Source organism: Mandrillus leucophaeus, unplaced genomic scaffold (genome assembly GCF_000951045.1).
Source record: "Mandrillus leucophaeus isolate KB7577 unplaced genomic scaffold, Mleu.le_1.0 Scaffold279, whole genome shotgun sequence".
NCBI classification, from domain to species: Eukaryota; Metazoa; Chordata; class Mammalia; order Primates; family Cercopithecidae; genus Mandrillus; species Mandrillus leucophaeus.
In genome coordinates this window covers 743,456-754,082 of record NW_012102909.1, presented here as the reverse complement: position 1 = coordinate 754,082, position 10,627 = coordinate 743,456, and the positions used below count along the sequence as shown (strand labels likewise).

General features: G+C 42.0%; 1 protein-coding gene across 3 annotated transcripts in view; it reads left to right on the top strand.

Moving 5' to 3' along the window:
* The first annotated feature begins 951 nt into the window (after positions 1-951).
* The window catches only part of CNRIP1 (cannabinoid receptor interacting protein 1), a 33,336-nt gene continuing 23,660 nt past the window's right edge, over positions 952-10,627 (top strand). The window contains exons 1-3 of one of the 3 annotated variants that reach the window (XM_011984991.1): positions 1,269-1,310; positions 1,537-1,781; positions 3,699-3,849. In XM_011984991.1, the coding sequence (XP_011840381.1) occupies positions 1,603-1,781; positions 3,699-3,849 (330 nt within the window). In that variant the 5' untranslated portion in view covers positions 1,269-1,310; positions 1,537-1,602. Of the gene's footprint in view, positions 1,782-3,698; positions 3,850-10,627 lie in introns of all 3 variants that reach the window. The other 2 variants (XM_011984993.1, XM_011984992.1) reach the window with 2 other exon arrangements.

The following is a 10,627-nucleotide window of genomic DNA, read 5'->3' as shown; positions in this document are numbered from 1 at the left end:
TCGACAACTATTTCTGGAGCACCTACTATGTGTCAGGCACTGTTCTGGGCATGATGGGGAAACAGGAACAAACAAAACAGATAAAATGCTCGCTCTCAGGCTGTTTCCCAGCCACCCCACTTTTATCATTAACAGTTTTTGCATATGTGTTTGCCAATGCAACCTATATTTCATTATTTTGATAGTTGTGCAACGTTCTGTAGTATGGGTGTATAAGAATTTATTCAGTCATTTATTTATTGGTTAGCATTTGATTTAGGTTTTATTTTTATTTTTGCAACCAATGTTGCAATAAACACCCATATTACATATATATTATACATATAGCTTATTATTTTTTAAAAAAGCAGTCTAACTTAGGTAAACAAAAACTGCCAAGCAAACCCATCCCTACCCATTTGTTCTCACTAGCCCACTTCATTTCCCAGGTGTGCTCCCCGGCTCTGGTACTATCCACTTGGGTGGTGCTGAAGCAGGTGCTCTCTCTGCTCCGGGAAGCCATTCCCAGCACAGTCCTCATACCTTGAGTCTCCCCTCGCTTCCAAAAGTCAGCTGTCAACCGACCTGTGCCACAAAAACTGTCTAATCACGCTTAATATGAAAATCTAAACTCTGCGGTGTCGCATAGGGCGCCCTGCCAATAATCCTTTGACCCCTCCCACCATTTTGTCACCAGAATGCCTTAGGCTCCTGCCAGTTGCCTTTTACAGGGTTAACAGCTCACCCTTCAAAATCTGTGTAAATATATGTAATTAATTGCACATATTTATGTATGTCATTTTTGAGACGAGCATACGTATAATGGAAATGCACACCCACAAGAAGATGTAGCTCCTTGAGTATGGTTATTTTCTTTCACTTGCATCCATTCCTAATCCAGTGTGGCTCCATCACGTGGAATTGCGCCTTTCCTCGGCCATTTCCCCTAAGCTTTGGAAAGACTCGTATTTCCTGAAATTTAAATCACCAGCTAGCGGTTTCCTGTCCCCTTTCCCGTCTCCCTTTCCCCCTTCAGCCTCCTCCCGCCTAGCTGGCGCCGGATCCGCGAGCAGCAGGGTCCACCGCACGTAGTTGGCCGAGGCGGTATCCAGATTCCGGGGGTCTGGCTCCTTGCCATAGTGGTCGCTTAACCCCAGCGCCTTCCCAGTGCCTCCCAAGCCTCTCCTCCTTCCGCCCGGGGCTGTTCTAGGAGGAGCCTAAATGACCGCTTCCCCAGCTGAAGGGGATTGTGGTGCGTAAACAGGATCAACTCCCTCGCCCCCAGCTGCGCGGATCTGCGCGGCGGCCTGCGGGCCGAAGCAAGCCTTCGGGTGCGCGGAGGGCGCCGCACGGGAGCGGGGGATGGGGAATCGCGCGGCCTTGGAGCAGTCTCTTGGGCCCACTTCCTCGCCAAGTGGGGAGGGGGGCCACAGCCTAAGGAGTTGCTCCTCAAAAGCCTGGGCGGACGGCGGGGACAGCGCGGATTCCTAGCGGCAGCCTCAGCTCCACCACCTCCCTCACCCTCCCCGCGCTTCCTCTCCGCCCCTCGCGCTCCAGCCACTCGGCCGCAGCCCGCGCTGTCCTCCGCCCCCCGGAGCCGCCGCGCCAGACCCTCGCCCAGACATGGGGGACCTGCCGGGCCTCGTGCGCCTCTCCATCGCGCTGCGCATCCAGCCCAATGACGGCCCGGTGTTTTACAAGGTGGACGGGCAGCGCTTCGGCCAGAACCGCACCATCAAGCTGCTCACCGGCTCCTCCTACAAGGTTGAGGTGAAGATTAAGCCCAGCACGCTGCAGGTCGAGTGAGTGCGGGGCACCTGGTGGCGGCAGGGTCCCCCATGGGGTACAGACGGAGGACCGAGGCCCCCGGGACAGCCCGAGCCTCTCAGGGGCCTCTGGCCTCGCTCCGCGCCCAGCGGGCCCGGGGGTTGGGGGAAGAGGTCACTCCCTGTCCGCCTTCGTCCCCTTCCTTCCCTTCGGCTTGTGGTCCTCCATTCTCGCTTCCCTCCACCTATCGCGGTGACCTCAATGAGTTCTTTAAAATCAGCGACAAGAAGCCAGGGTTTTTGCTTGTCTGTTTCTTATAAATTTCTCCTGCCTTCTGTCCAGCCTTGGGCGCGGAACCGCAGGCGGTCGGGGTGGAGCAGATGGGAGACATCCGCAGGGTTCACCCACCGCAATCCCAGCCCTCCTGCGCCGTCCAGGCGGCCCACCGGGTCTGCCCGCAAGGCTGAAGGAGGGAGAAAGGAGGAATGAGGTGGAAAGGCAGGGGAGGGATGGTTACTGGGGCTCCCTGAGGGATGCTCCCTACTCCCTTCGCCATTCCGTGGCTAGGACCCTGGGGTGGAGCAGCAGGCACTAGTAAGAGAGCGGCAGCCCCTTCTCTGGCCTAGTTTCACGGTTTTCCATGCCGTAAGCAAGCTTTTCTTTTTCTCCTGAGTTGTCTGTTCAGCCTGGTGATGGTGCCTGGGATTAGCAACATCCTCACAGCAAGAGGATGTTTTTTTGGTTTATCCATGGCGGGGATGATCTCCTCCCAGCGACCACTGGATGATGCACCCAGTAGACCTCTGGCGGGAAAGTGTGTGGGAGCATGCAGTAGCCTACCGGGAAGAACTGCGGGTGGAGCCCTTTACCTCTCGCTTCTGTCTACCAAAAAGTCTAGTCTGCAGAGAGAAAATAAGCCAGCATTTATTGTATCTACTACATGGTGGGCATTATTGAGGGGTGGAAGGACTTTGAATTCATCAGACACTACTTATAGCTTACGTTTTAATTCAATAAACTTGTATTAGTCTTCCAAGGTGCAAGGACCTAGAACCAAATCTGGATGGTTTCTGGTACTCCTGGTCCATCTATTTGTCAGCATCCCCCACAGCTCCATGCACCCTTTATTCTCACATTTCCCGGTGTTGTGCACCTGGATATAATCCAGGCTTTTCCTTTCCCTTCTTTCTTGCCAACCTTATCCCCGGAATTATCTGTTCTATATTCCATTTTTTTCCAGAGTATTCCTCTAGTGTTCAAACTAATCTAAAAGTTAATTTGTTAGGAACAAAACTATTTTTTCTGGTTACATTTGAATGTTATCAAGGATTTTTCAACTCTAACCCAGTGGTTCTCAAATCTGAGTACACATCAGAATCACCTGAAGGGCTTGTTAAAACACAGATGCTGGAGCTCTCCCCAGAATTGCTAGTTTAGTCTATGGTGGGGCCTAAGAATTTGTTTTCTGAGGTCTGCAGGTGATGCTGATACTGCTGGTCCAGGGACTTAGCTTTGAGAACCATTATCCTAACACAAAGGAATGATGCCAGTGAGAATTTCTGGTGGTGTAGAAGGCTTGAGGTACTCCAAATCATAGGACCCCTGGTTGTTGGAACAGGAGGAAAAAAAAATATATTAGAGGACGAGTTCAGTATTCTCAATCGTACCTGCATATTAAGATCACCTAGATAACCTTAAAATAAATTTAACAGTGTACAAACTTCATCTCAGGCCAACTGAATCCTAATGTCTGGGGCTGGTGATATAGGTTGGTTTTTAATTCCAAACTAAAGAGGAGAAGCAGTGCCTCCTGAACTTTCAGAACTTTCTCCCACACCACAATGTCCCCTTAGCTAAACCCTGTAAGTTTCCTGCCTAGAGTTTTGGTCCAGAACAGGACAGGGTGCATAGGCTAATTTCAACCATTTGTGGTCAACTCAAGTCTATTGCAGGAATATTTCCATTGGTGGTGTGCTTGTCCCACTGGAACTGAAGTCAAAAGAGCCTGATGGGGACAGAGTTGTTTATACGGGTACATATGACACAGAAGGTGTGACCCCAACCAAGAGTGGAGAACGGCAACCCATCCAGATCACCATGCCGGTAAGGCCCGCTTGGGGGTGTAGGAGTATGGTGCCATGGAAAATGGAAATCACAGAAAAGAAAATGGTCACTATCTCTCTCTAAGAAAAGGTGTATTGGGAGCCAATTACTGTGGAAATTGAGTTGTGAATTTCCTTCAAATATCTGCTGGAGAGAGAACTGCTTAATTAATGCTCTTTTGCATGACAGACTGACCCTATAGCTGCTGAAAAGACACCATAAGTAGAAGCAGATGGTTCTGGAAGAGACAGTACCTACACTGCCATTTTCCCAGTTATTGTCTACATCAGAACTGGTTTAGATAATTGGCTGTGAAAAGTTTCTGATTCCAGTTAGGCCACAATTTTCTGGTTATGAGAAAGCTGATTTGAATGACACTTTGCTACTTAAAGCTAAATGGAGGAGACAAAAAAAAGTGTCATGGGAAATAACACACCTCTTATATGTAATATATAATATAATACACCTATTATATATAATAAACACCTATCATATAGACACCTATATAACATATATACCTATATTATAATAATATATCTATTATATATGATATCTGATAATCCTATGTGATATCCTTGTGATAGCCACATGATAATCCTATCAGATATCATATATAATAAAATGATATACCCTGGTAATATGGCCCCAAGTAAGATAAAACAAACGGGTAGAAAGGATAGAGTCAAGATACAGATTTAACTATATGTGCAAACATCATAAATAGGTGATGAAGCAGGCTTGCCAAAGCACAGGGAAAGGAAGGTTCACCTAAACTGCTGCTTGCAAACTGGGCAGCCTTTTCCCTCTGCAAGAGCAACTTTCAACTGTCTGCCCTGTAGCTTTATAGGCAGCATCACAGGGGTTCTCGAATATCACTCTGCATAAGAATCTCCTTGGGAATTTGTTTAAAATTCCAGTCCTAGGTTCCCTCTCCATTGATCTTAGCTTAGTACAGCTAGGGTGGGAACAAAGAAACTCTTAGCATACCAGATCCTGAAGAGGATGGTGTGGGAATGCACTTCAAGAAACACCTATCTAACCTTTAGAACCTTAAAGTGTTCACAGTCCCCAGTATACTTTTAAAAACCACAACAGTCACCTAAGGAAATAACCTAGCAGCTCATCCCTTTGCATCCGATGTTTGAACTATTTTTAGACAGTGCTCTGTTGTTCTATCAACTTTCAACAGAGAAAAGTACAAAAATGAGGGAAATGTATAATTCCTGCAAGGGAGAAATATTGTTAACATGTCAATTAGGCTGGGCGCGGTGGCTCACGCCTGTAATCCCAGCACTTTGGGAGGCCGAGGCGGGCGGATCACAAGGTCAGGAGATCAAGACCACGGTGAAACCCCGTCTCTACTAAAAATACAAAAAATTAGCCGGGCGCGGGTGGCGGGCGCCTGTAGTCCCAGTTACTCAGGAGGCTGAGACAGGAGAATGGCGTGAACCCGGGAGGCGGAGCTTGCAGTGAGCCAAGATCGCGCTACTGCAATCCAGTCTGGGCGACAGAGCGAGACTCCGTCTCAAAAAAAAAAGAAAAAAAAAAAAACCATGCCAATAAATGTTCTTAGAAAGTTGTTTCTATGTCTTTGAATATATATGTGTGAGCCTGGGCAGCATAATGGGACCCTGTGTCTAAAAAAACTTTTGTTTTAATTAACTGGGTGTGGTGATACTACACCTGTAGTGCCAGCAACTTGGGAGGCTGAGGCAGGAGAATCACTTGAATCCAGGAGGTTGAGGCTGCAGTGAGCTATCATCCTACCACTGCACTCCAGCCTGGGTGACAAGAGTAACACCCTGTCACTAAATATGTATATTTGAGTGTCATTCCATATATATACTTTTTTTCTACTTGTATACATCTGTCAATGTCAAATATATGCCCATATATATATGGAATGTCATTTTAAAGTCTGTATGGGTATTGTATTTTATGAATGTATCAAATTATCCTCAGCCACTTATTGCCGATGATTTATATTTTTCAGTATTATAAAGAAAACCACATTAAAATCACTCAGTACTATACAATTGTCTAATGTTTTCCTGATTCCTAGAAGAAATGTGCATGTTAAGGCATTTTATAAGACTGCCTCACTGACCTCTAGAAAAGCTAGGCAATTTACACTCCTATCATCTGTATTCAAGTATCCATTTCTCTCTGCACTAGTTATAGTTTGTCATTTTTACATATTTTTAATCTGATCGAAATACTTTAATTTTTACTTACTGTTAATTTGAAATCTTGACATGTTCACTTACTATTTGTATTGCATTGTCTAATGTTTCTAGAATAATGTTCACTGTTAGTAGCAGTCAACTACTGCTACTAGCAGTAGTTGGAGATAATTTATCTTATTTGATATATTTGATGAATTACATAAAGAAATACACTTCCAAATACGAAACTTCATTTCTTACAATAAGCCCTACTTAAACATGTATTGTTAATATATTGTTAAATTATATACGCTCTTTTATTTAGAATTTTTAGATTTTTTCAATTTGCTTGCTTTATCAGCAAAGATTTGAGGATTTCCTGTATATCAGGGACTCAGAAGAGTGGTGAACAAAATAGATAACCCGGGTTTCATAGAGCTTCTGATCTAGAGGGTGGAAACACACTTTATACATGATTATCAATAATAAGGCAAATAATTGCCAATATGAAAAGTATAGTGAAAAAGTAGTGCTGTTAGAGTATATACCAAGGGTCTTATCCTAGTCCAAGATTTGGGGGGTGGTTTTCTTGAGGAAAAAATCAAGGATGAATAAGAGTTGGGGAAAGAAAGAGCATTTGAGGAAAGAGTAGTTGCAAAAGTCAAGAGCTGGAGGTAGCATATGTGTTCTAATGGATGAGAAGCCCAACATGGCTGGCATGGAGTGAGGCAGAGACGGTACAAGATAAAGCCCGAGAGGTATGTAGGGGTTAGATGTTATAGAACCTTCTTGCTACTGGATTTATCCTAATGACTAATAGAGATTCATTGAAGTTTTTGAAATTAACTTTGAAATATGATTAACATAAAATGCACCAACTTTACAGTTACATAGGTTTTGACAAGTAGATGCTACTATAGAATCACCACCCCAGTAAAGATACAGAACACTTCTGTTACCCTGAAAATTATTTGCAGTTAATTCCTCCCCAACCTAGCCTATCCTGAGCTTGCTGTCTCAATATTAGTTTTAACTATTAAAGAATTTCATGTAAATAGAACAGTGCTGTTTGATTTCTTTCACTTAGTATAGTGTTGAGATTCACCTATGTTGCATGTATCAGTAGTTGGTTCACTTTATTGCTGGGTAGTACATCATATTGTGTGGATATACCATAATTTCTCCCTTTACCAATAAATGGACATCTGGGTTGTTTTCAGCTTTTGCTATTATGAGTAAAGCTGCTGTGAACATTTGAGTGTAAGTCTCAGTGTGAACACATTTTCATTTCTCTTGAGTAAATATCTAAGAGGACAGTTGCTAAGTCACATGGTAAGTATGTGTTTATCTATGTAAGAAATAGCCAGACGGTTGTACCATTTCATATATCCACCAGCAGTGTATGAGAATTCTAGTTGCTTTACATACTCAATGTATGTCAGTTTTTTAATTTGGAAATGCAAAAGACATAGAAGACCCAGAACAATCTTGTTTGATCTATATTGTAGTCCTTAAAACAGGTAGCATAAACCTTCCAGCTTTGTTTATTCAAAGTTATTTTGGTTATTCTAGGTCCTTTGTGTTTTACATAAATTTTAGAATGGAGCTTGTCAGTTCCTCCAAAAATTGGGATATAGAGTTTCCATTATATCTATAGGTCAACTTAAAGATATTTGACATCTTAATATAGAGTTTTCTATACCATGAACATGAAATATCTCTTAGGTCATCTTTAATTTTCTCCACAATATATTACAGTATTTCCTCTACAGACTTTATACATATTTTGTAAAATTCATTATTTCATATTTTTGAATTTTGTAAGTGGAATCTTTGCTGGTATATGGAAATAAAATAGATTTTTTGTATATTGGTGTTGGATCCTGAGACTTAGCTAATCTCACTTACTAATCCTCATAGCTGTTTTTGGAAGATCCTTAGGATTTTTTAAATATGCTATCATGTCATCTGTAAATAGTTTCTCTTTTCTTTCCAGTCTGTATTCCTTTTATTTATGGCCTGATTGCAATGGCTAGGACCTTAGCAGTTTGCTGCTAAATAGAAATGGTGAGAGTGGACATTCTTGTCCCTCAGTCTGAGGGAGAAAGCGTTCTGTTTTTCAACACAAAGTAGAGTAGCTGTAAGGTTCTTTATTGTAAATCTTTTTATCAGGTTGAGGAAGTTCTCTTCTATTCCTGGTTTACTGAGTTTTTTTTGTTTAAATCATGAGCATATTATAACATGTTTTCAAATAGTTTTTCTGTATCTTTTGAAATGATCATAAGGCATTTTATTCTATTTATGGTAGATTACATTGCTTTTTCAATGTTAAAATAACCTCGAATTCCCAGGTTAAATACCACTGGTCATGGTTTATTCTCGGTATGTATAGCTGGATTTGATTCATTAATATTTTGTTAAGGATTTTTGCCATCTATGTTCCTGGGGGGATATTGGTTTATGGGTTTCTTTTCTTATAATGCCTTTGTCTCGTTTTGGCTGTCAGAGTAATGCTGGCTACATAAAATGATTTGGAAAGTGTTCACTCTTCTACTTTCTGGAAGAGTTTATATAGAATTGGTATTTTTCTTAATGTCAGGTAGAATTCACCAATGAAGGCTCAGATTATACTTTATTTGAATATTTTTTATTACAAATCCAATTTTCTCAATAGATATTGGGCTATTCAGATTTTATTTCCTGAGTTTTTGTAATTAGTCTTTGAAGTCATTTATTTCAATTAAATTGTCAACTTTATTGCCATAAAGTTGTTTATAATCTCCGCCATTCTTTAATGTCTTAGGATCTTTAATAATGTCTACTCTTTTACTCTTTCATTCTTTTTTCTTTTTCTGGAGATGGAGTCTCGCTCTGCCTCCCAGGCTAGAGTGCAGTGGCGGCAATCTCGGCTTACTGCAACCTCTGCCTCCCAGATTCAAGCGGTTCTCATGCCTCAGCCTCCTAAGTAGCTGGGATTACAGGTGTGCACCACCATGCCCGGCTAATTTTTTGTATTTTTAGTAGAGATGGGGTTTTGCCATGTTGGCCGGGCTAGTCTCGAACTCCAGACCTCAGGTGATCCTCCTGCCTTGCCCTCCCAAAGGGCTCAGATTACAGGCGAGAGCTGCCGCACCCTGTCTACTCTTTCATTCTTGATATTCAAAATTTTTATTTTCTTACCCTCTGATTAGTCTAGCTAGAGATTTCAGTTTTATTGGCCTTTTCAAAATCCTAGCTTTTTTTTTTTCACATGCTTCACTCTGTTTTTCTACTTCATTGTTTTCTAATCTTATATTTATTCCCTTTCCTTGTTTGTTTTGAAATATTTTAACTTAAGTATAATACATATACAGTAAAATGATCCCTTCATAGAGTTCTGCTTGTCAGTAGTTTGGTTTTGATGCACTTAAGTGGTTTTTCTCCCCATTGGGGATCATTGAATTTCTTGAATCTAGAGGTTAATGTTTTCACCAAAATTGGAGCATTATTAACCATTGTTTTGTTAAACACTTTTTAAATACTTCATTCTCTCCTTTCTTTGTAGGACCCCAACTAAACATACGTTGAAAAGCTTGATATTGTCCCATAAGTCTTTGAGGACATGTTCAATTTTCTTTCTTTTTTTAATGGATTTTCAGATTAGATCATTTCCACTGATGTATCCTTAAGTTCACTGATTCTTCTATTTCTAGTCTTGTGCTTATCTTCTAAATTCCATTATATTTTTTGGCTCTTTTCATTTGTCTTTTTTGTAGTTTCAGTTTCTCAAGATTCCTTATGTTGGCTAATTGAGACCATGTTTTCCTTAATTTATCTGAGCACATTTGTAATTGCTGGTTTGAAATATTTAATAAATCCAACACCTGTCTCTAGTTAGAGTAAATTACTATAGCCTGACTTTTTTTTCTTGAATATGGGTCACACTTTTATGTTTCATTACATGTCTGGTAATTTTTGGCTACAAACTTAACCTTGTGGATAGTTTATTACCAACTCTAGTTTCTGCTTTATTCTTCTGGGTATTACTGGTTTTTTGTATTCTAGTTGGCAGTAAACATTCCTGTACTCAAACTTCAAATTCTGTCTTCCAGCAGTTTGCAGCAGCTGATCTCTTTGCTCAGTTTTTACAACTTCCCGTTGCTGCCTTTTTAGCCTGGTCTCCTTTTGTGCCCATGGAGCTTAGCAGTCAGCCAAGGAACTGGACAGCTTATACTGAGATTTTTTTTAACATACCCACCCTGCGGTTCCCCTATTTCTCCAGCTGCTCTGTCAATCCAAAACTGTTTTGTTTGAGACGAAGTTTCACTTTTGTCACCCAGGATGGAGTGCAATAACATGATCTCGGCTCACTGCAACCTCCACCTCCAGGGTTCAAGCGATTCTCCTGCCTCAGCCGCCAGAGTAGCTGGGACTACAGGCGCACGCCATCACGCTCGGCTAATTTTTGTATTTTTAGTAGAGACGGGGTTTCACCATGTTGGCCAGGCTGGTCTTGAACTCCTGACCTCAAGTGATCCACCTGCCTCAGCCTCCCAAAGTACAAGAATTACAGCCATGAGCCATTGCACCTGGCCTGTTTATCTTCTTTGAATATTCAAGTCCTCTGCCCATTT